This window comes from Euprymna scolopes, chromosome 27, assembly GCF_053919585.1.
Source record: "Euprymna scolopes isolate OS-2025 chromosome 27, ASM5391958v1, whole genome shotgun sequence".
Lineage (NCBI taxonomy): Eukaryota > Metazoa > Mollusca > Cephalopoda > Sepiida > Sepiolidae > Euprymna > Euprymna scolopes.
In genome coordinates, this window is record NC_136508.1 from 51,228,209 (window position 1) to 51,254,596 (window position 26,388).

Genomic DNA, 26,388 nt, shown 5'->3' on the forward strand with positions numbered 1-26,388 from the left:
TTATTTAAGCTATGAGAGTTATTTTCTCTTTAATGTATCAGAGTTATTTCCTCTTTAAACAATGGGATTTCTTTCCTCTTTAAGTTATGAGAGCTATTTCCTCTTTAAGCTATGAGAGTTATTTCCTCTTTTAAGCTATGAGAGTTATTTCTACTTTTAGTTATGAGAGGTATTTTCTCTTTTAAGCTATAAAAGGTATTTTCTCTTTAAGCTATGAGAGTTATTTCCTCTTTAATGTATCAGAGTTATTTCCTCTTTTAAGCTATGAGAGTTTTTTCCTCTTTAATGTATCAGAGTTATTTCCTCTTTTAAGCTATGAGAGTTTTTTCCTCTTTTAAGCTATGAGAGTTTTTTCCTCTTTTAAGCTATAAGAGTTATTTCCTCTTTTAAGCTATGAGAGTTTTTTCCTCTTTTAAGCTATGAGAGTTATTTCCTCTTTTAAGCTATGAAAGGTATTTTCTCTTTTAAGCTATGTGAGTTATTTCCTCTTTTAAGCTATGAGAGTTATTTCCTCTTTTAAGCTATGAGAGTTTTTTCCTCTTTTAAGTTAATAAAGTTATTTTCTCTTTTAAGCTATGAAAGATATTTTCTCTTTTAAGCTATGAGAGTTATTTCCTCTTTTAAGCTATGAGAGTTATTTCCTCTTTTAAGCTATGAGGATTATTTTCTCTTTAAGCTATGAGAGTTATTTCCTCTTTTAAGCTATGAGAGTTATTTCCTCTTTTAAGCTATGAGAGTTATTTCCTCTTTTAAGCTATGAGAGTTTTTTCCTCTTTTAAGCTATGAGAGTTATTTTCTCTTTTAAGCTATGAAAGGTATTTTCTCTTTTAAGCTATGAGAGTTATTTTCTCTTTTAAGCTATGTGAGTTATTTCCTCTTTTAAGCTACGAGAGTTATTTCCTCTTTTAAGCTATGAGATTTCTTTCCTCTTTTAAGCTTTGGGAGTTATTTCCTCTTTTGAGCTATGAGAGTTTTTTCCTCTTTTAAGCTATGAGTGTTATTTCCTCTTTTAAGCTATGAGAGTTATTTCCTCTTTTAAGCTATGAGGATTATTTTCTCTTTAAGCTATGAGAGTTATTTCCTCTTTTAAGCTATGAGAGTTATTTCCTCTTTTAAGCTATGAGAGTTATTTCCTCTTTTAAGCTATGAGAGTTATTTTCTCTTTTAAGCTATGAAAGGTATTTTCACTTTTAAGCTATGAGAGTTATTTCCTCTTTTAAGCTATGTGAGTTATTTCCTCCTTTAAGCTACGAGAGTTTTTTCCTCTTTTAAGCTATGAGATTTCTTTCCTCTTTTAAGCTTTGGGAGTTATTTCCTCTTTTGAGCTATGAGAGTTTTTTCCTCTTTTAAGCTATGAGTGTTATTTCCTCTTTTAAGCTATGAGAGTTATTTCCTCTTTTAAGCTATGAGGATTATTTTCTCTTTAAGCTATGAGAGTTATTTCCTCTTTTAAGCTATGAGAGTTTTTTCCTCTTTTAAGCTATGAAAGTAATTTTCTCTTTTAAGCTATGAGAGTTATTTCCTCTTTTAAGCTATGAGAGTTTTTTCCTCTTTTAAGCTATGAGAGTTATTTTCTCTTTTAAGCTATGAGAGTTATTTCTTCTTTTAAGCTATGTGAGTTATTTCTTCTTTTAAGCTATGTGAGTTATTTCCTCTTTTAAGCTACGAGAGTTATTTCCTCTTTTAAGCTATGGGAGTTATTTCCTCTTTTAAGCTATGGGATTTCTTTCCTCTTTAAGCTATGAGAGTTATTTTCTCTTTTAAGCTATGAAAGGTATTTTCTCTTTTAAGCTATGAGAGTTTTTTCCTCTTTTAAGCTATGAGAGTTATTTCCTCTTTTAGCTATGAGAGTTATTTCCTCTTTTAAGCTATGAGAGTTATTTCCTCTTTTAAGCTATGAGAGTTTTTTCCTCTTTTAGCTATGAGAGTTATTTCCTCTTTTAAGCTATGAGAGTTATTTCCTCTTTTAAGCTATGAGAGTTATTTCCTCCTTTAAGCTATGAGGATTATTTTCTCTTTAAGCTATGAGGGTTATTTCCTCTTCTAGTTATGAGAGTTATTTCTTCTTTTAAGCTATGAGAGTTTTTTCCTCTTTTAAGCTATGAGAGTTATTTCCTCTTTTAAGCTATTAGGGTTATTTTCTCTTTTAAGCTATGAGGGTTATTTCCTCTTTTAAGCTATGGGAGTTTTTTCCTCTTTTAAGCTATGAGAGTTTTTTCCTCTTTTAAGCTATGAGAGTTATTTCCTCTTTTAAGCTATGAGAGTTATTTCCTCTTTTAAGCCATGAGAGTTTTTTCCTCTTTTAAGCTATGAGAGTTATTTCCTTTTTAAGTTATGAAAGTTATTTCCTCTTTAAGCTATGTGAGTTATTTCCTCTTTAAGTTAATAGAGTTATTTTCTCTTTTAAGCTATGAAAGGTATTTTCACTTTTAAGCTATGAGAGTTATTTCTTCTTTAAGCTATGAGAGTTATTTCTTCTTTAAGCTATGAGAGTTATTTCCTCTTTAAGCCATGAGAGTTATTTTCTCTTTAAGCTATGAAAATTATTTCCTCTTTAAGGTACGTAAGGTATTTCTTCTTTTAGCTATGAAAGTTATTTCCTACTTAAGCTATGAAAATTATTTTTTCTTTAAGCTATGAAAGTTATTTCTTCTTTAAACTATCAAGGTTATTTTCCGTTTGATTTTCATAGATGAAGATGTATGTGTTTTATGCTTCCATAAATCTAACATGTGATCCACTGACATGAAAATCGTAACAAGTTAATTAATTTATTTTCAATTATTAATAGTTAGGAAGAATTGCATTTAAAACCGGAAGTAAGCTGATTTATTTAAGCTATGAGAGTAATTTCGCCTTTAAGCTATGAGAGTTACTTCGTATTTGATTTTCATAGACCAAGATGGATGTGTTTTATGCTTTCTTAAATCCAACATGTGGTCACTTTTCGTAACAAGTTAGAATATTCAGTGTATCTTAAATAGTATGTGACTAAGCCCTCTGCTCGGCAATAAGCTTCGACCAGGCAACGCCGGGTATACACCACTAGTAATATAATAAATTGTGTAAGAAAAGTTTTTTCTTAAAAAAAATATAAACTTTAATCCAATGTAAAATTAATACAAATCAAACAGAAATGTCGCTCTAAATTTATTGGGTTGTAAATATCGCTTTTATATAGTCCACACATTTTTACACGAGGCTCTGTCTGCACGTCTTTCTGCTCTTCTCTTGAGCTTATAATAAAATGCTAAACGTGAACGCATACGAAGTATTATCTTTTCGTTTGTTTTTATATATGTGTTCTATATTAGGTTTATATAAGTGTTCTATATTAGGTTTGTGGCATAACAGATAAATGGGTTGTCTTTTTTTTTATTATTCCATTTTCATCCCAAACAAGGCACAGTGGCACTTTGATGTAGGGGACTATTAACGGGGACATAAGTTGAAAGGATACTATGTCGGGAGTTGAGCAGCAAGATGTCTGTTTACATTACACTTGAACTTCTGCATGTCAGTACAGTTGAGAAAGCAAGAACCCGGAAAGGATTTCCAAAATCTAGCAGTTCTGGGGAAGAAACTATTAGAGTAGAAGGCTGTCTTACATCTAGGGATCTCTACTGTGTAGGGGTGGGATTTTGCTGCTTGTCAGGTTTGTCATGGGTATTTACGTTGAGGGGGGCACAAGTAATAACTCAAAGTTCGTCACAGCATCCATCATTAAAATACTGGTAGAACAGGCAAAGGAATGCAACATTTCGGTGATGGGACAGAGGTTGAAGCCTAGACGACAGTTCAGGACCTATCAGACTGGCGACTCTCTTTTGAACCCTGTCCAGCAGCGAGAGACTAGTAGCAGATGTCCCAGCCCAAATGTGACAACAATACTCCATACATGAGCGAATAGTGGCCTTGTAGAGATACAGGATACTTTCAAGTGTAAGTAACTTTCTAGCATGGTAGAGGGAGCCCACCTTCCTTGCAGCGGCCCTGGCAATCCTCTCAATGTATCTTTTGCAACTCATGTTCCCTGTGAATGTTAAGCCGAGGAGTTTAAAAAAGTACTTTCAAGTAATGTATCTTTAGCCATAGCTATTGGCGGTTGAGAAGATCTGTTGTAATTACTGAAGGAGACACGCTTAGTCTTGGCAACATTGAATGTGACCATCTATTTATTGTCCCCATTCCACTACAAGTTGGAGGTCTTCATCTAGTGTTTCTGTCATTTCCTTAGATATGTGTTCATTCGTTTTCCTCTCGTGCCTGTAATATGCCACATTCTTCAGGTGGTTAAAGACCCAACCTTATTATATGATATCTCTACTTATACATTAAAGTTTGTGTGTGTGTGTGTGTGTGTGTGTGTGTGTGTGTGTGTGTGTGTGTGTGTGTGTGTTCATTCCTCATGAACTCCGAAACGGCTGGGCTGATTTTTTTTTTTAATTCATACAAATGTATTTTGTGTGTTTGAAGTTATTGTTTTAAATTATTTTTTTTACACAAAAATTCTGAAATGTTATCTGAAAATGTATTGAATAAAAATAAAATTAAGAAAACTTTTTGTTTCCCTTTGTTCTGTGCTCTTCAAAATGAAACCAAGCAAATGGTCCACTCGCTCTAAATCCTCTCACCTTATAATGCTGAGTATTTAATATGTTGAGGTTTTGAGCCTTTGCTTTGGCTCAACTGAGGATTGAACTCTGGTCTCCAAGTCCATCAGCAAACCCTCTATCGATTATACCAATGGGTATTATTTCATGGCAAGAATTTTTTTTCTTTTTTTTTTCTTAATGGAAATCGTTCCAGACAAGGTATGAAGCCACTTGATGTATAAAGCTAAAAAAAAAAAATACTACTTCAACGTCAAAAACTTGCCAGCGATAAATGTTAAGATGGAATAGATTTTGACCAAGAAAACAGCAATTCTTCTTTCTTTGTCAAAAACATTGCTCATGGAATGTGATGACTGGAAGACGCCGTTCAGTCTTAAAATACAATGGATATCCCTATAAGTGTAACTATGAGGCAAAGGTTGCACAATCTCCAACCACACCTCTCTTGAATCGGCACTGCTTGAGTCCAGTGGCAAGGAGAAGTTCAGAATGACTGGAAACAATGCCGAGATAAGCAGAGAGCACATACAACACCTGGTATTCTCAAATGGTCACCCATTTAGTACTGACCAGGTTCAACATTGTTTAACTTTGGTGATTTAACGAGAACCAGTGTATCAACGTGATTATGCCGTATGTGAGGACTAAAGAACAAAATAAGGAAAGTGAGAATCATGAGGTTGCTGAAAGTAAACCCAAGATCCACTTTCTACTCACCTTTTAAATGATGCCATAAATTAGACAAACGAAGCCAATAAATGCATTGTTTTCTATAAGTGGTCTGCTTTGCTTAACCTTCCCCTGTGAACTGACCTTGCTACCTCAACTGTCCTACATCTACTAATCCGAGAACTATCAACATGGGTATAATATCGAAACCTCCTGTTCTGCACACATTCTTCTATACTGTCTAGTGATCGGACGATTCCAATATTTTTCCCGACTCCAATACAATTACCGATTCTGATTCTTTATAAATCTCTAAATATTTAACTATAGAGTTGTTATTTTTTCCCGATTTCTATAAAAAAAAAAAACACATGTTAAATATGCAGATATTTTCCTAAACATAAATTTACACTTGTGGAGGATGATCTATGGATTTTAGCTTTATTGGTATTTTAAATGGCCACAAATTTCACTCCCATACGTCATCACACTGGATGTGCATGCTTGATAAGGACTTCTTCCTTTGGTCAACATTGGTATCGCTCTGCTGGTTAGTAATAGCAAAAGTTCCTTGGATTTACTCCCACCACGTTTAGCTCTTGTTCCACTCTATGCTCCAATGATATCACCAAGGTAATAAAATTTCTCGCCCCATTCCTTCATTTTTCTCACAAAAGAAACGTTGAGAGTCTGTCTCTGCTCTAACATTACTTTTATGGTAGGTGCTCGACTGAGCTCCAATCTACGGTCCCTCCCTGTAAAACGTCCGCAACGAATACTCGTCCAGCTACAACAACCATCAACAATTTTCCTCACTTTCTATTTGTACCTAAAACTAAACGAAAATTCTATGAGCAGAGTTTCTTTTCGTAGAACACAATACCGTGGAGCTACTTCCCGGTTGACTATAACATGGTCGTTCTCAGGTTTAATATAATTTACGGACACACACTGAAACCCACGGTCTGATTTCATACAATACAGAGCTAACCCCTTTTCCTTAGTTGAAAAAAGTATGAATTTTATACCCGAGGAAGGTCGTAGGTTGCAACGACCGAAAGGTTGTGTCAATAACTCCCAAGATGAGAATAATTGTCCAAACAATCAAAACAATACAAACGAAGAAGTTCTTGTTGAGCCGTCCTCTTATATAATTAAACCCTACCCAATACTATTATACCATTGCGGATCATCATAGTGCTGTCTCACCATTTACCTAACACTTATTGACCTTTTATCCTATAGTGGCCTCCGGACTTTGATAAGCAGTGACTTCCATGCAAAAAAAAAAAAAAAAAAAAAATCCAAGGTGCCTCTTTTTGGGGTCGGTCTGAAAATTAAAAACTCTATATATCTTTGCCCTTGTTGCTGGGTTGATCGTTGATGACGAGACGTGAGAATTCCCCGTGGTTAAAATAAGATCCTTGTGCAGTTTATCGGCTGTATTATTTTTTTTTAAATCAAATTTTCAAGTTCAATTCAATTTTGACGTATCTGGACCTTTCATAAGCGATGACCCCAATTAAAAAAAAAATAAATAAATAAAAACTCCCTCCCAAAAAGGGTTGATATGCTGTAAAACTGAGAAAAACCAATCCCCACTTACCCTTTACTTCTGTTTCTGATTCTTCATCCAGTCCTTTTTCTTTTCTCAGCTGTCGTAATCTTTCTTCTTCTTCTTTGCGCTCTTGTTCCAACTTCTGTTGAGCTCTTACTTCTTCTTCATGCTGAGCAAAATAACCAAGTCAACAATTAGTTTATTATTGGAATCCACTGAGATGAGTAATTTGTATTTTTATTGATTTATTTGCGGACTGTCATCCTCATCTTCATAGTTGTTGTTGCATGAGGTTTCGGTCAACTATTCCTCAGGCCTTTGTCGGGCGGTTAATTGTGACAAGATAGGAATACTGAATCTCTGAACTGTATCCTCAGTAATTACTGGTTCTGGATATGACCTTCAACTATTTCCGATGGTGAGGCCCCAGCTTGCGGGCTTAGGGGAGTGTGGAGCCACCCTTTAATTGGCATTGCTCCCAGGTCCACTCTGACCCGGAGTGGTAGTACCTGTTAGGGTCCCAACTATGGGTTAAATAGAAACTGACTTGGAAAAAAAACATATATTATATTAAAAACTTTCCTTCAAAATCACTGGATTCGGCATTAGATAACCTAAAAAGGGTTGATATGCCGTAAAACAAAAACAACCAACCAACCAATCAGTAATTAATGCCTTTCATAGTTTTTGTTGTCTCATCACGTTTTGGTCAACTAATCCTCTGGCCAGCGTTGAGTAAAATTGAAACTGCTATCTTAAGACAATGCCATCTGGAACCATAGAGACTTAGTGCCATAAATAAACAATAAATAAACAAATAAATAAATAAATAAATAAACAAATAAATAAATAAACAAATAAATAAAAAACAAACAAATAAATAAATACACAAATAAATAAATACACAAATAAATAAACAAATAAACAAATAAATAAATAAACAAACAAACAAATAAATAAATAAACAAATAAATAAAAAAATAAATAAACAAACAAACAAATAAATAAATAAACAAATAAATAAATAAATAAATAAACAAATAAATAAACAAATAAATAAACAAACAAACAAATAAATAAACAGATAAATAAATAAATAAATAAACAAACAAACAAATAAATAAACAAATAAATAAACAAATAAATAAATAAATAAGTAAATTACTTATCTCAAAGAATTCCAATAATAAAATAATATACCATTTGGTACGAACCAGATAAAAACGAAAAACTTGTATTTATAAGACAAAACAAAATCCAACCTTGATCTCCTTTTGGGGCCCGTGGTGAACTGGATTAAAACGTTATGCCTCAAGGTTCTAGGTGAGTATGTCTGAATATAGCAGTTTCAATCCTACCCAACGCTGGCCAGAAGATTAGTTGGCCAAAACATGGTTGGAAGGCAGTAATTGCTGTGGATGCAGTTGGAAGATTCGACATTCCTATCCCATTGTGGTTAACCACCTGACGAAGGCCAGAGGACTACTTTGCCGAAACGTCGTGAAACAACAAATAGAAGATGAGAATAATAGTCCGCAAATAAATATAAATTATTATTATTACTACTACAACTACTACTACTACTACTACTACTACCAGCAAATGTAGCCAGCGTTACCCGGTATTAAATGTAACATTAAATCTCTTTTAAAAAATCTGAAGTAAAAAAAACAAAAAACAAAAGAAACTGAGACATGTGCAAGCGAGTATTATGTATATTCTAAACAGTTCACTTCTTGCAGGTAAAAAAAAAAATACTCGAGCTGAGATCGAAACCAAAACCTAAAGACAGTGAGTCAAGTGCGATAACCATTACGTTTACAAAGTGTTTTAAAAAAATCTTAAGGATGTTGTCATGTTTCTCGACTGCGCATGTGCAGTCGTGCAACAGTTGACAAACAGATAAAAATCCGACGACCCCCACACGTACCAATTTGCTAATTTGGATCCCTTAGTAACCCTTTTTCCGGATGAAAACCGATTAAAAAGTTTTCCACATGTCTGAATATCCTATATACCAAATTTCAAGTTTGTAGATCGAACATTCGTTGAGTATATAGGTTGGGAAGTGTCCTCACACATACACATTCTCACTTTTATAGATATATAGATTTCTGTTGTTGTTATTATTATTATTATTATTATTTGCATTATTTTTTTTTATATACTCACAAGAAGTAGTCACACGGGCCACATTCAAAGATTTCTCTTTGAGAGCAACCTGTGGTGTTCCTTGGAGTCTGAGTAATAACAAGTCTCCCCAGATTTCTAGTACTCACCATCTCTTTTGATAACTTTTTCAAATTAGCACAACAGCCATTTACCATTGATTTCTCATTGATAGCAACCATTGTCTTCACTTGAATTTAGGTGGCAGTAAGCCTCCCCAAGCAATCAGTCCTCTTTGCACTCATCCAGTGGAGATCTGATTTGTGTTTTCTCTCTGCGGTCATTCCATCCTCCTTGACCCTTCCCGATTATTTGGGTGGTGTGACATAAGCCAACACTACAATTTATTTTGAGGGAAGGGAAGAGGGAGGGGGACCACGGGGGTTAATTTACAATTATACAGTTTCAGATTTCATGATTCCTTGTGTAATTTCTTTGTGTTTTACATTTGTTTTGGTTTCTATATATCCGGTTTGCTCCTGTAGCACATATGCATTAGTCTCCACATTCAATTGTTGGTCCCCCGATTTATCGGAAAGGTGCCTATGTTTTCAGTAACGTCCGTGCGTTTGTGTGTCCAGACAATTGCCAGATAACCGTCCATTAGTTTCTCCTGAAATTTTGCCACAAATTGTATTTCATTAAACAGATGTGCACAGGAAAAAATATTTTTGTGAAAATTCCTGTTGCGTCCCCAGGGGCTCAAAAGTGGTAAAAAAATGGCCCAAAATGGCCAAAAATTACATGTTTTGCCCCATAACTTGTGATCCATCCATTAGATTTTTCTGAAACTTGGCCAAAATGTGGAGGCCATTGTTCTTAATATAAATTCAGTATAGGTGACCTTGGCAAAATTCTGGTTTGCATCCCTTTGGGACTTTTAGGGCTAAAAAACATGTCTCTTTGGAGCTCTTTTCTCATATTACTCAAAAACTTGATATGTCTGTCTATATAGTGGTTTTTGCATGGTTCTGAATTCAAATATACATGTCTTAAGGCGTGAAACTGCACTGTTTTCCTTAATATAATAGTTGTTTTCATCATTGCTATCCGTTGTATTTTCTCTGCCATCCCACTGATTCCAATCTTTCTCACTCTTTCCTCAAAGTTTTTGGGAGTGTTCCTCAAGCTCCTACTATTATTGGTGTTATTTTGATTTTCTTGCTCCCATATCTCCTTGAGCTAACTAACTAGTTCCATGTATTTGCTCTGCTTCTTTGTCTCCTTGATATTCACTCTGTGATCTGCTGGAATGGCAAAATCTACGATATGGCCTGACTTTTCCTTTTTCTAAACTATTATGACATCCACGGATATCCGGTCTTTTTGCTTGTTTATCTGTTTGTATATCCATGTCCAATAAGATTTTCTGACTTTCGTTTTCAAGTACTGCTGCCGGTTTGTGCTTGTACCATTTGTCAGCATGTTCAAGATGCAGTTGTTTACATAATTCCCAGTATACTACCTTTCCCACTTGATCATATCTATTCTTATATTCTTTTTCAGCTAGTTTGCTGTATTCGCTTATTATACGGTTTATTGTTTCATCTCTTTGTCCACAAAGTCTGCATTTACTGTTTTCTTGTGTCTTGTCAATCTTTGCTTTGATGTAGTTGATTCTAATCATGTTATCTTGTGCGACTACTATTAAAGATTCAGTTTCTCTGTTTGGGTTTCCTTTTTGTAGACATGTCCAAGTGTTTTCGTTAGTCTCATCTTTTGTTATCCTTATAAATCATTCGTGTAGCTGTTTCTCTTCCCATTTTTTTTCTCGTCTTATTCCTTGTGTAATTAAGTGGGCTGATCACTGAAGAGGATGTAGGTAGTGGTTTTCTGTCTTGATCCCCAAACACAGAGCATGAACGGAAATGAGTGATGAGATGAATGGTTAGAATACAAGGGTCCTAGTTTTAGTAACACCCCTGGGAAAGAGATGGTCAGAGGAACTATAGGATGTAAAGTTGTCAAGTTTTTATGAGAGGCAAAATAGGCTTCTGCTAAACTATGGCAAAAGGATGACTGGAGAAAAGCAGCTGACATAGGTCGTAGGAAGAGCAAGCTACACACAAAAGGAAAATGCTATGAGACCGGAAAGGATATCCGGTCTAAATGAAATAAGGAAGTGATCAGTGGGTTAAAACTGATCAAAAGATAAAAAATAAAATAAAAAAAAAGGATGGGAGTCTGACTGTAATGTAGAAAATCTAAGGATTGTCCAAGGGAAAAATAGAATAAGGGGACGTAAAAAAAAAAAAAAGAAATGTCATTTTTTTTTTTTAAATATGGTGAACGAAGGAGTGTTATGTTTGTATTGTTGTGATTACTAATTTCACACACACACACACACACACACACACACACACACACACACACACACACACACACACACACACAAAAAAAAAAAACTTCTTATCTTGGAGTTGCCTCCCTTGAATTGTGTTTTTTTAAAAAAATTTTAAAAAAACGAAAGTACTCGTGGGATATATTTCACTAGTATTGACAATTAGCATAGATATTTCATGAAATCAAGTGATAGGAAAGCCTTAAAAAATACCTTAGTGACCCCGAATTCTTATAAAGCAGAGCTAACTCCAGGAAGGTTGAAAATGTTTACTTACCTTTAATGTAGACTTGATACTTTGAAATGTGTATGTTTCGGTTTTGATATTGCTCAACAGGAACGTCTGCTCCAACTCAGAATCAACATCTTTGGGGATTTCAAATTGGATAATAGGTCCAGTTTCACAAACTGCCATGATGGTTTCATTTTCCTGAAAAAAAATAAAAATAAGCACGAAAAAAATAAGACCAAGTTTACTAGTTTCAATGAATAGCAACCGTGATAAACTGTTGTGGGTTTAAGGAAATAAAAGTTCGACTTTTGACCTGGAAAGTGTGTGAAGATCAAGAAGAAATGCTAGCAATCACAATTATTCTGTGACAAACGATTTTTTTTTTTCATGGAAATCGCTCCTGTAACACTTACGTCACCCGCGTGTCGTCTAGTGGTGGATGTTCCCCAATTGTTCCTCGTATCTTCTGATGAGAATGTCAGCGGCCAGTACCTGAAAGAGACTCGTCAAGCGTTTCTGCAAGCATGCCAAACGAATTAAAAAAAGATATTTGTTTTTGTTTTTTTTTTCTGATTCAAAATTCCTTGTTATTCATAAAAGGTTACAATCGTCGTTTCGTATTTCACTAATAAGTTGGGGACTGGCCGTTTATTAACTGCAAAGTTCTTTCGTTTTCGATAAAGACTAAAATGGCTACGTCGGCAGGTCAATCGATGAGGTGCTTTTTCGCTCGTTCGAGCCCAGGGGAGCAGAATGTCACTCCGTGTCTCTGTCGGTCTCTGAGTGTCAGTCTCTCAAAACTCGCTGCTTATATTGTGGGGGCGGGAGCTAAATCTTCTTCTTTTTCTCTCATTCGGCCCTTTAGCCAATCAGGACGCCGGAACCGCTGTCACTCAAATCTTCACCAGGCTGCCTATGCCCAAAAAAGGGGCTGTTTCTTCTTCTGTTGGCAATCGGGTGGAATATCTCAGCCGGCGTGTGCCTAATAGAATCTGACAGGCCATTAAAACCAGAGTGGTCTCGTTCAATTAACTTTGAGGGATCATAAAAATGAACCAAATCCAATTCCACGTCTTTTCAGTAGAGGCCACCCACGCACCAGGGGGCCCGTCAACAATGGTCGCTTTGTAAATTGGAATTTCATTGGTACTTCTTTTCACTCCGGGCTGTCATGGTCAATTAGCGTTTACAGCTCTCTTGGCCAAAAGATATATCCCTCGCACACACCATTCTAGCCATATCTGCCTTTTTTTCTTTTTATTTTTTTTCTCTTTTTCACAACTGGTCTTTTTTTTCTATGCCTGTCGTTCGCCCCCCCCCCTCTTTTCTCGGATCCCGTTGGGTGCAGTTAGCTTGCAGATTACTGCACCTCGAGCCTGTCTCACTCCTGATAATACATGAAGCCACTTGATGTAAGGAGCTAAAAAAAAACATTACCTCAAGATTAAAAACTAGCCGCCGATAAGTGTTAGGTTGATAGATTCCGACCCAGAAAACAGCAATTATTCCCTCTTTGTCAGAAACATCACTCATACAATATGTAGTACGAACCTTTATTCCACCAAACTTTCTCTCTCTCTCTCTCTCTCTCTCTCTCTCTCTCTCTCTCTCTCTCTCTCTCTCTCTGTTATGGCAATAGAGACGAAAATAAACACTTACCAGCTTCAACGAGTATTAGATGTTTTTCATGTAGGACAACTGCTTATTATAAATGAACTGAAGTTTATAATGGCAGATTTTTATAGTAAGAAGTAATTTGCATGCGGGAGCAACTAAGTTGCATAAGTATAAACCAATTGACTTTAAATGGAGTAAAAACAGTTGATGAGTCAAATTTTGAGCTGCTGAGAAAAAAAAACGTTGGTGTTTGAAATTTGTCAGTGTTTATTATTTGACATAATGGTAAGAGTGTTCGCTAATGAGCCAGGAGACCAGGTTTCAATCCTTAGTCATGTCATACCAAAGTCTTCAAAAAATGGTACTTGATATAATAAATATAAATACATCCAGGTTTTATCATACGATAATACGATTGACTGGGTTAAGTCATATATACGGATAGGTACAGCAGCTTGGAAGAGATTAAAGATACGCCGGAAGCCTAAAGCATAAACATATGGTCAGCTTCGACTATGAACACCCATTCATTAAGGCGACTTACTAGATTATTGTCTCTGCTCTATCACTATTTTCATGGCAAATGTTCATTTGAGCTCCAATTTATGGTCTCTTCCTTTTATCAAACATTCACAAAAAACACGCAACTAGCTACAACCACTATCAACAATTTCCCTCACTCTGTCTGTGCCTAAATTTAAACACAGATTCCATGAATTAAAACTGCCCGCCTGTGTTTCACTGGCCTGCTTCATGGCCGATTACAATATGGTACCCTTCATGTTCAATGTAAACAAGTTCTTGCTGAGCTGTTCCTTTAAATTATTCAAATTTTACTTAATCTACATTATCAACAATTACTAATATAAATTACCACCTTACATTCATTAACCCTTATCCTCAAATGGCCTTCGGGCCTTGAAAAAAACAAAAAAAGCCAGCCCACTCAGCTAATTCAAACAAATATATCCCTTTCCAAGACATATCAGTACATGATGCCCCTTTGTTAAACCTTCAGAATTATAAGGGAAGGGTCAAGGACAAGTGGAGTAATCTTAGGAATGGAGTGGCGCCTTCCATTATGCTTCGGTGTAGTAGCTAATGAAGAAGGAACTTTCAGGTCGCCCTCGACTATAGCCGATCACATAGCTTATTATGGTGATGTTTGAACGGGGGTTCCTTCTGAAATTTGGACCATCGTTATCACCTTGACTACTACTACAAGAGATTCACAAACCTTTTTTGCTACATCTTTCTCTCTCTCTCTCATTCTCCCCCCTCCTCTCTCTCTTTCTCTCTCTCTCTCTTTCTCTCTCTCTCTTTCTCTCACTCTCTCCTTTGTTACTTTGACTTAAAGTCGCACTAAACCCTCTGACCAGTGAGCAGGGCTGGTGCTCAAGTAAAAAGAAACAGTGCCTCGGTGGAGCACAAGCACATTCCTCTGAAAAGGGCACTTTTAAAACAGGTCTAAAAGGGACAGTTGCTTGGGCATCTCTAGTACACACACCTCCTCTGCATGTCCCTGCCTCTGACAAATGTGTAGCTTTATATATTTATATATCATATACTACCAATGTTTATTTGGGGTATATAAAGCCAATCATCTTGTACGCGCGTCTTTCCTAGATGCAAAATGATGTTTCAAAGTGTATGCGAGGCAACTGAAATGTTTTTGACAAACAATGTGTGATGTAAGAACAGTTTTAGGAAGTCATATTATTCCATATAAATGAAAACAGACCACGAAAACAGTTGTTGGAACAGACAACAACCAATGCATGAGGTTAAACTAGTGTAATGTTAATCATTCTATCGTTAGATTCATAATGTAAACCTGAATTATCGTGTTGGGAAGTCGCTCCAGACAAGACATGAAGCTACTTGATGTAAGGAGTTAAAAGAAAAATATTACTTCAAGGTTAAAAACTAGCCAATAATACGTGTTTGATACATAGATTTTGACCCAGAAAACAACAATTCATTTAAACCTGTGATGATGATGATGATATCGATGATGATGATGATGATGATGACGACGACGATGATGATGATGACGATGACGAAGATGATGATGATGATGATGATGACAACGACAATGATGATTATGATGACAACGATGATGATGATGACGATGATGATGACGACGATGATGATGATGATGATGATGACAACGACAATGATGATTATGATGACAATGATGATGATGATGACGATGATGATGACGACGATGAGGATGATTATGACAACGACAATGATGATTATGATGACAATGATGATGATGATGATGACGATGATGATGACGACGATGATGATGATGATGATGATGATGATGATGACAACGATGATGATGATGACAACGATGATGATGATGATGATGATGATGATGATGATGATGACAACGATGATGATGATGATGATGATGATGATGATGATGATGATGATGATGATGATGACAACGATGATGATGATGACAACGATGATGACGACGACAATGATGATGATGATGACGACGACGACGATGACGATGATGATGATGATGATGATGACAACGACGATGATGACAGCAATGGTGATGATGATGATGATGACGACAATGACGATGATGATGACGGTAACGATGATGGATGATACATTTTATAAAAATCTGGGAATTCTTAAACTTACATAATTTTCTGGAGACCAAATCAATTTCAGGACGGGCGATGATGTTTTTACGAATCCAATTGGCTCAAAAATGAGATTCTTGTTGACGGTACAGAAGAAAATAGTGCAGTCAGTGCTCTGAAATGATAGTATGGCAAACATATTAATATACCAGTTTAGTGAAGAATTATAATTTGGATTATTCAAACTGTTATTCTAATTAGACCAGCCTGTTTGGTATAATGGTATGTGATTCTATTTCCATTCGATGAAAACCGGATTTCTTATTTTGTTGCGCACCATCTACCAGTTGGCCAATTGTGTACAAATCCCAAGAGCGATAAGAACCTTCTATCATAAGCATGACACAAGGTTCAACAAACAAGATCGGAGATGTGCCACTGTAAACTCACGCTCTCTACCAATCCTAATTATTGGAATAGGACCATTGCCTGCACCTTCAAAATGCAAATCCAAACGATTCATCGCTTGAGGTCACAGCTCAACAAAGTTTTCAGCTACGGTTATGGTCTTTGGTGTGGTTTCAAGTGAGGGCCACATCATGCCACCTCACATCTTCAAAGTCGGCTTGAAAGTCAACACCAACGTGTACCTGGATGTGCTGGAGAGTGTGGTGATCCCTTGGTGCAATCAGGTGGCCTCTGGCAGACCCTGGGTATAGCAGCAGGACTCTGTACTAACCCACAAGTTCAAAGATACGCAGACTTGGTTTCAGAAGTGTTACGAATTTATACCCTTCTCTCACTGGCACCCCTCCTCTCCCCAATCCGCTAGACTACTTTGTTTGGTCATATATCGAGAAAATCACCAACATGACTTCCCACAACACCAAAACCAGTCTGATCGCCACCATTCGCCGAGTATTCACCGAGCTCCCACTGGCACTTGTGGAAAAGGCATACTCCCAGTTCTAGACCCGAATCGAGGCGGTGATTGAGGTGGAAGACAGCTACATTGAATAGATGTCAGCTCTACTACATCATCAAGTTACCTAAATTGATTTTTGTAATAAAATTAATAAAATAAATCTGTAATAATGTTTTCTTAAGTGCGACAATTTTATTGTTCAACCCTGTATGAGAAGGATCAAGTGGAGTAATCCTACGAATGGAATAGTGCTCTCCCCTACACCTCGGTATAGCACCTAATGAAAAGGGAGCCTTCGGGTCGCCTTCAACTATAGTCGACCACTTAGCTTTTAGCTTAGCTTATTCTAATACTGATTGCAATTGGTAATCAAATCAAGTTCATGCAGATAGAAATCGTGACCAAGAATTTAGGGTGCTTCTGCATTTACCCACCTGCGATTTCCATAAAGTTTGTTCTGGTGTCACTTGAATTGACAACAGTTGGTAAAACTAAATAGTCAATAGAATTAATCAGAATTAAATGGTCACTTGAATTGACAACAGTTGGTAAAACTAAATAGTCAATAGAATGGTCAGAATTAAATGGTCACTTGAATTGACAACTGCTGATAAAACTAAATAGTCAATAGAATTGGTCAGAATTAAATGGTCACTTTAATTGACAACAGTTGGTAAAACTAAATAGTCATAGAATTGGTCAGAATTAAATGGTCACTTGAATTGACAACAGTTGGTAAAACTAAATAGTCAATAGAATTGGTCAGAATTAAATGGTCACTTGAATTGACAACAGTTGGTAAAACTAAATAGTCAATAGAATTGGTCAGAATTAAATGGTCACGTGAATTGACAACAGTTGGTAAAACTAAATAGTCAATAGAATTGGTCAGAATTAAATGGTCACTTGAATTGACAACAGTTGGTAAAACTAAATAGTCAATAGAATGGTCAGAATTAAATGGTCACTTGAATTGAAAACTGCTGGTAAAACTAAATAGTCAATAGAATTGGTCAGAATTAAATGGTCACTTTAATTGACAACAGTTGGTAAAACTAAATAGTCATAGAATTGGTCAGAATAAAATGGTCACTTGAATTGACAACAGTTGGTAAAACTAAATAGTCAATAGAATTGGTCAGAATTAAATGGTCACTTGAATTGACAACAGTTGGTAAAACTAAATAGTCAATAGAATTGGTCAGAATTAAATGGTCACGTGAATTGACAACAGTTGGTAAAACTAAATAGTCAATAGAATTGGTAAGAATTAAATGGTCACTTTAATTGACAACAGTTGGTAAAACTAAATAGTCATAGAATTGGTCAGAATTAAATGGTCACTTGAATTGACAACAGTTGGTAAAACTAAATAGTCAATAGAATTGGTCAGAATTAAATGGTCACTTGAATTGACAACAGTTGGTAAAACTAAATAGTCAATAGAATTGGTCAGAATTAAATGGTCACTTTAATTGACAACAGTTGGTAAAACTAAATAGTCATAGAATTGGTCAGAATTAAATGGTCACTTGAATTGACAACAGTTGGTAAAACTAAATAGTCAATAGAATTGGTCAGAATTAAATGGTCACTTGAATTGACAACAGTTGGTAAAACTAAATAGTCAATAGAATTGGTCAGAATTAAATGGTCACGTGAATTGACAACAGTTGGTAAAACTAAATAGTCAATAGAATTGGTCAGAATTAAATGGTCACTTGAATTGACAACAGTTGGTAAAACTAAATAGTCAATAGAATGGTCAGAATTAAATGGTCACTTGAATTGAAAACTGCTGGTAAAACTAAATAGTCAATAGAATTGGTCAGAATTAAATGGTCACTTGAATTGACAACAGTTGGTAAAACTAAATAGTCAATAGAATGGTCAGAATTAAATGGTCACTTGAATTGAAAACTGCTGGTAAAACTAAATAGTCAATAGAATTGGTCAGAATTAAATGGTCACTTTAATTGACAACAGTTGGTAAAACTAAATAGTCATAGAATTTGTCAGAATTAAATGGTCATTTGAATTGACAACAGCTGGTAAAGCTAAATAGTCAATAGAATTGGTTATAATTAAATGGTCACTTGAATTGACAACAGTTGGTAAAACTAAATAGTCAATAGAATTGGTCAGAATTAAATGGTCACTTGAATTGACAACAGTTGGTAAAGCTAAATAGTCAATAGAATTGGTCAGAATTAAATGGTCACTTGAATTGACAACAGCTGGTAAAACTAAATAGTCAATAGAATTGGTCAGAATTAAATGGTCACTTGAATTGACAACAGCTGGTAAAACTAAATAGTCAATAGAATTGGTCAGAATTAAATGGTCACTTGAATTGACAACAGTTGGTAAAACTAAATAGTCAATAGAATTGGTCAGAATTAAATGGTCACTTGAATTGACAACAGTTGGTAAAACTAAATAGTCAATAGAATTGGTCAGAATTAAATGGTTACTTGAATTGACAACAGTTGGTAAAACTAAATAATCAATAGAATTGGTCAGAATTAAATGGTTACTTGAATTGACAACAGTTGGTAAAACTAAATAGTCAATAGAATTGGTCAGAATTAAATGGTTACTTGAATTGACAACAGCTGGTAAAACTAAATAGTCAATAGAATTGATCAGAATTAAATGGTCATTTGAATTGACAACAGCTGGTAAAGCTAAATAGTCAATAGAATTGGTCAGAATTAAATGGTTACTTGAATTGACAACAGTTGGTAAAACTAAATAATCAATAGAATTGGTCAGAATTAAATGGTCACTTAAATTGACAACAGCTGGTAAAGCTAAATAGTCAATAGAATTGGTTACAATTAAATGGTCACTTGAATTGACAACAGTTGGTAAAACTAAATAGTCAATAGAATTGGTCAGAATTAAATGGTTACTTGAATTGATAACAGCTGGTAAAACTAAATAGTCAATAGTATTGGTCAGAATTAAATGGTCACTTGAATTGACAACAGTTGGTAAAACTAAATAGTCAATAGAATTGGTCAGAATTAAATGGTTACTTGAATTGACAACAGTTGGTAAAACTAAATAGTCAATAGAATTGGTCAGAATTAAATGGTTACTTGAATTGACAACAGTTGGTAAAACTAAATAGTAAATAGAATTGGTTAGAATTAAATGGTCACTTGAATTGACAACAGTTGGTAAAACTAAATAGTCAATAGAATTGGTCAGAATTAAATGGTCACTTGAATTGACAACAGCTGGTAAAACTAAATAGTCAATAGACTTGATCAGAATTAAATGGTCACTTGAATTGACAACAGCTTGTAAAGATAAATCGTCAATAGAATTGATTATAATTAAATGGTCACTTGAATTGACAACAACTGGTAAAGCTTAATAGTCAATAGAATTGGTTATAATTAAATGGTCACTTGAATTGACAACAGCTGGTAAAACTAAATAGTCAATAGAATTGGTCAGAATAAAATGGTCACTTGAATTGACAACAGCTGGTAAAACTTAATAGTCAATAGAATTGGTCAGAATTAAATGGTCACTTTAATTGACAACAGTTGGTAAAACTAAATAGTCAATAGAATTGGTCAGAATTAAATGGTCACTTGAATTGACAACAGCTGGTAAAACTAAATAGTCAATAGAATTGGTCAGAATTAAATGGTCACTTGAATTGACAACAGCTTGTAAAGATAAATCGTCAATAGAATTGATTATAATTAAATGGTCACTTGAATTGACAACAACTGGTAAAGCTTAATAGTCAATAGAATTGGTTATAATTAAATGGTCACTTGAATTGACAACAGCTGGTAAAACTAAATAGTCAATAGAATTGGTCAGAATTAAATGGTCACTTGAATTGACAACAGCTGGTAAAACTAAATAGTCAATAGAATTGGTCAGAATTAAATGGTCACTTGAATTGACAACAGTTGGTAAAACTAAATAGTCAATAGAATTGGTCAGAATTAAATGGTCACTTGAATTGACAACAGTTGGTAAAGCTAAATAGTCATCAGAATTGGTCAGAATTAAATAGTCACATAATCGACAAGGCCTGGTACAAATGAATAAATACTAGTTTTGGATATAAGGAAATAGTCACTAGAATTGAAAACAGCTGATAAAGATAAATATGCAATAGTGTTGAATTAAATAGTACAATTGGTAAGGGCTGGTAAAAATGGATAGACACTACTCACGCCAGTGGCAAGAATACTGCAATTTGCGTTTAGGCACATTGCTGTGATTTTTTGGTTATGCGGTTTTATGACTTGGTACAAGTTTAGTTGACATGTGTTTTTGTTTTTACGCGAAGTTCCTTCCTCGGACAACTGGCTGAGTTCCATTGAACGAACGATGCCATCAGCAAAACTGGCAATTATTTTACTTCCGGCTGGATCAAGCTGAAAATAAGAAAACAGTTTTAATGAATACAGGTTTCCAATTACTTAGAGATTCGAAAAAGTGGTCAAAAACCAAATACACAACAAATAAATGTTTCTATAGCTAATAAAAGTTCCTTTGCAACCTACCTGTATCATTTTTTGGTGTTTTAAGTAGTTTTAAATTCTTTTTATTTCATCTCAAATATCAACTCTCTTTATGGCTTTTCATTTCCAACCAAGATGGCTGCCATCTTGTCCTATTTTTTTTTTTTTTTTTGGAGGAAGAGGGATTCACTATTGGAAAGTTTTTTTGTTTGTTTTAAATGGGGAGGGGCGAGTATTTTTATTTTTAGCTGTTATCTTTTTTGTTTTGCTCATTTATAATTGGGGGGGCGGGTATGAGGGAGGGGTAGTGGCGCTAACTTAAAAACACCAAAAATGATGCAGGTAGGTTGCAAAGTAACTTTTACTGGCTATAGTAACATGTATTTGTTGTATGTTTTTTTACCACTTTTCACATCACTATGGATTGTAAAACATACCTCAAAGTACTTATTCAGTTGGAAAAATTTAGAACTATTTGCCTGGGCAAAATTTAAATGTGATATTCGTTTTCAGCATACCTAAAAACCTTTAAATGTCGTCATTTTAAAGATGATTGTTAGTGGAAAGAAAGTAAAAAAAATTACCGAAATAGGTGAGTCGGGAAGCTTAGCTCTTTGAAATTTCTCCATTTTGATTCAGATAATTACACTTCTTTTTTAATTCAGTGCTTTCCGATGACATTTTACAAAAATCAATATAACTATTTGAAAAATTAACTTCTCGATTCAACAATTGTACACTGAAATGTATGGATGCCCAGTACTGCAATGAATTAATGCAATTATTTTTAAAAGTTACTTACATTTCTGTTTAATTCAGTATTTCAAGACTTCCATTTACAAAAATCAATAAGTAAAGTTTTGCAAGTTTGACAGAATATATTTTTAGCCATTGTGATACAATTTTTCAATTACCAAGCATTTATTTTCAATTTCCTTATCATTTTGTTCTAGCTGGGGATCGGGCATCCTAATGGATGCCAGACATTTACCCACTATCTCATACATTCCAACCGAGATATCTTCTTTTTTTTTTTTAAGATTCTAACCGTTTCTTTAAGTGCAATTGTTTGTATCTCTCTTGCACTTGCTTCACCGGGTATATTTACTAGGTGGTTTTTAGAAATATACAAGTTGTTTAAGTATCTGTATGCCTCTTGCAAAATAATTCTTTTATAAAATCAATATACACTTATTTTATTGTGACTACTTTTTCGGTAATGGTGCATAAAACGAGACCCCAAGTTTCAAAGATGGCGACAAGTCTGTCAATTGAAATATGGAAGCACAAAATTGATGCAATACTTCCGCTATTCTTCAAAACTGCTTACTTATATATTTGAGCAAAATATTAAGATTTTTTTTGTTGATATATTTTTTTCTAACATATTTACGGTTTTATTTGTTTTTTTTTTAATGTGCTGTTTTTAAATATACTTTATTTACATAGACTGCGCAAGTTCAAATAAAGTATATTACGATCGTCGCCGATTTAAAAAATATTATTTTTTATAGTTAACTATATTTTACGTTCATTTTTTTTTGATCTGCCTTATAACCTTAAAATAAAGTATATATATATATTTTTTAAAATATTAGATAAGAACTTTAAAGCCCCCCATAGATATAATAAGATTTTCAATAAGAACACAATTAAAGTCTCTTACTCTACTATGCCTAACCTTCATCAGAAAATAATTAGCTCTAATAATAATAAAATTAATAAACTACAAAATGCAACTATACAAAATACATCGGACTGTAACTGTAGAAGAAAAAATAAATGTCCCCTACAAGGCTCATGTAAAATTAAAAATGCTATCTATAGCTGCACAGTATCAAAAACTCCAAATATACAAGAACCTATCAACAACCATAACTCAACTACCGAATTAAATAATAACACCAACTTAAATCAATCTACCGATCAATTATTAACCAACCCACCACATTATAATCCAACAATAGACCTAACGGAAAATAATCATAATAATCAAGAGGTAATATATATTGGTTCCACATCTGGCCCAATAAAACATAGAATTTCAACGCACAAACATTCTTTTAAAAATAACTCTCTATCAAACCAAACTACTCTATCCAACTATATTTGGCAACTAAAAAATAGCAATATTTCTTTCAACTTAAAATGGCAAATAATTGAGACTTGCAAATCATATAAACCAGGAGATAAATTTTGTACATTATGTACAAAAGAAACCGTAAAAATTTTAAAATATGAAGATATAAAAAGCACAACCAAACTAGTAAATTCAAGACACGAGCTTCTATCGTGTAATCATAAACGTTGGTTTAAATTTAATAAATATAAACCACCTTAAATCATTAAAAATTACTCATTAGTAAAAATAGATTTTTTTTTTTTTTTTTTTTTTTTTTTTTTTTTTTAATAAATTAAGTTAAGCCCAATTACCGCCCTTAGACTCGTAAATCAAATAATAAATAAAGCCATGACAATTATCTCCCCTTAAAAACTTGCAAAAAAAAAAAAAAAAAAAAAAAAAAAAAACTCTCTCTCTATAGATATTAACTGTAGCGTCTCTAAATCAAAATACGCTAACGGAAACAATTTACTGCACGAGCGTCGCCCTTTTAAAATTCATCATTCAATAAAATAAAAAGCTATAGCAAACATCTAAATGACTACTTTAAATACAGTTCCTGATTTCAAAAAAAGAAAAACCAAAAGGTAATTATATATCTATATATTTTTAAATCAAATTTATTATGTAAATTCAAAAATATATATTTTTTTTCTACTCATTTCTATCTCTAACCTATACCAATTTCCTTATTAATTTTCTTATAAATTTTATATCCAAACCTTTTACTTCAATTTTTCAGATTCATCTGCCTTACTTTTAATGCTAGGTTTATTTTTGGTGTCTTTTCAATTCAATAGAAATCCTCCTAAATTTGCTGATGAGGAGACCGTGCTTACCAAAAAAACTATGTATAATTATTTTACGTGACTTCATGTATACCACAAATAAAAAGCACGGATTTCCGAAACGATCGTACAGATAATTGACTTTGTTGTTGTTCCTTCTTATGAAACTGATTTTTAATTTAATTAAATTTTGATTTTTAAATTTTAAAAATTTTAAAACTTTTAAATTATAAATCACATTACTTAATATATATATATATATATATATATATATATATATATAAACGTAAACTTTCTTTTTCAATTGATTTCATGTTTTTTAATCTCTTAGAAATATCTAAACAATTTGACAAAACATAAACAAAAAAAAAAAAAACTTGAAAAAGATATGCGATAAAAAAAATCAATTGATAAAGAAAGTTTACGTATTTTATATATTTTCATTTTAAAGGGGGTGAAAAAAATAAACTTTAATTATAGTTAACTATACAAAACAATATTTTTTAAATCGGCGACGATCGTAATAGACTGCATAGGTATAAAGTATATGTAAATAAAGTACATTTGAATATCCTAGATTTAAGAAAGAAAACGTAACTATACTCGGGGGGGGGGGGAAACGTAAATATGTAAGAAAAATATATAGCAACACAAAAAAAACTTAATATTTTACCCAAATATGTAAGTAAGCAGTTTTGAAGAGTAGCGGAAGTATTGTATCAGTTTTGTGCTTCCATACCTACATTGACAGATCTGCCGCCATCTTGAAACTTAGGGTCTCGTTTTATGCACCATGACCATTTTTTCTCAGTTACCTTGGATCATGGATTGCATCTACAAGACGATCGTGGTGTGATATAAGGTCACGAATAGCTCAGAGTAAACAAGCATTTATCAAACTTAACTCAGTATTATGCTCCAGACCATTGTTGCGGGCCAGGATATAAATATCCTAACTCGCTACAAAAGAAAATAATGAAACGAATGGAAAGAAAGAAACAAAACTCAATTGCTGGATAAAATAAACATGTCGTTTATTTTCTGTTGAAAAATGAATGTCTTAAGTGTAACTCGTGTTTATGTCCGCGCGTGGAAAGAGGAGTGAGTAATGTAGTGGAACGAGAAATGGCAGTCCAGCGTGTAGACAAAGAAAAAGATAGAGGGTTGACATCAGTAAAGCTGCGCACACATGTTGGTACTTGTCCACGTGGAAATGTCTTCAGGCCACTAGCTGTGGACGCGAACTTGTCTGGTTGATGGACCAAAGCAAAAGGGAAAAAAGAGTGAGAAAGTCAATCCAGTTCATGGAGAGAGAAAGCGTATAAAGTGTATGTACTGTCTGTTGACTCTTGCCCCACGCAGTAGCAGGTGGCATGAGGCGCGCGGGCGTGCCCGCCCCAAAAAGGAGACGGCTGGTCCGTCAACCTCTCAGCTCGAGAGCTAAGTCGAAAAAGAAGGAAGCAGCTTATTGCTCTTGCTTTTATAGTTGTTTCCGGTGGTCTTTTGCACATGTGTGGATTTCCTTTGAAGGGGAAGTGACGTTGCTCATGTGTGCGTATATGTGAGTACATGTGTGTACGTTAGCATGTGTGTATATGCACGTGAGTGTATGTACGCGAACGTGAATATATCTACATGTGTGTACGTGTGCGCGTATGTATATGACAAGAAATATGGCTTGAGATGTGAACGCATGTTTTTGTGTGAGACTAGAAAGGGCTCGCACACCATCACGCTCAAGACTAGACAACGCATTCTTAAGGCGTATGTTTGGTCTGTCTTGCTATATGGTTGTGAAAGCTAGACTATCTGCGCCAAAATGCAGAAACGCATTAATAGCACAGAAATTTGTTTCCTCGGCTGTGCTGGCATGTGGAGGTTCGAGTGTGATGGGAACAGACATCTTGCTACTCAACTCCCTACATAGTATCCCTGCAACTTATGTCCCTGATAGTAGCCCCCTACATCAAAGTGGCACTATGCCTTGTTTGGGGTGAAAATGGAATTTTAAAAAAAAAATGTTAGGGGTCGTTTGGAAAGATCACATTTCTAAGAAATATGTACTTGATCTGGATGCACTAAAGAAATGCTGATGGACGAACATCATGAAAAGACAAATGATATTCTTTGGACATATTTACCGGCAAAGAGGCATAGAACATCTGGTATCGATTAGTGGAATGCTAGGATCGAAAAAAAAAAAAAGCAAGGTCGACCAAGACGCACTTTGATGGACAACTTGACCG

The 26,388-nt window shown here is 34.4% G+C and overlaps 1 protein-coding gene and 1 pseudogene across 1 annotated transcript in view; both read right to left on the reverse strand.

The window, feature by feature from the left end:
* LOC145248852 (cilia- and flagella-associated protein 44-like) overlaps positions 1–26,388 on the reverse strand; it is a 228,307-nt gene that overhangs the window by 161,776 nt on the left and 40,143 nt on the right. The window contains exons 10-13 of the mRNA XM_080110575.1: positions 20,942–21,145; positions 15,867–15,983; positions 11,631–11,783; positions 6,892–7,012 (exon numbers count right to left, since the gene is read on the reverse strand). Coding sequence (XP_079966701.1) covers positions 6,892–7,012; positions 11,631–11,783; positions 15,867–15,983; positions 20,942–21,145 — 595 coding nt within the window. The remainder of the gene's footprint in view (positions 1–6,891; positions 7,013–11,630; positions 11,784–15,866; positions 15,984–20,941; positions 21,146–26,388) is intronic.
* On the reverse strand, positions 5,139–5,255 carry LOC145249296 (5S ribosomal RNA; annotated as a pseudogene).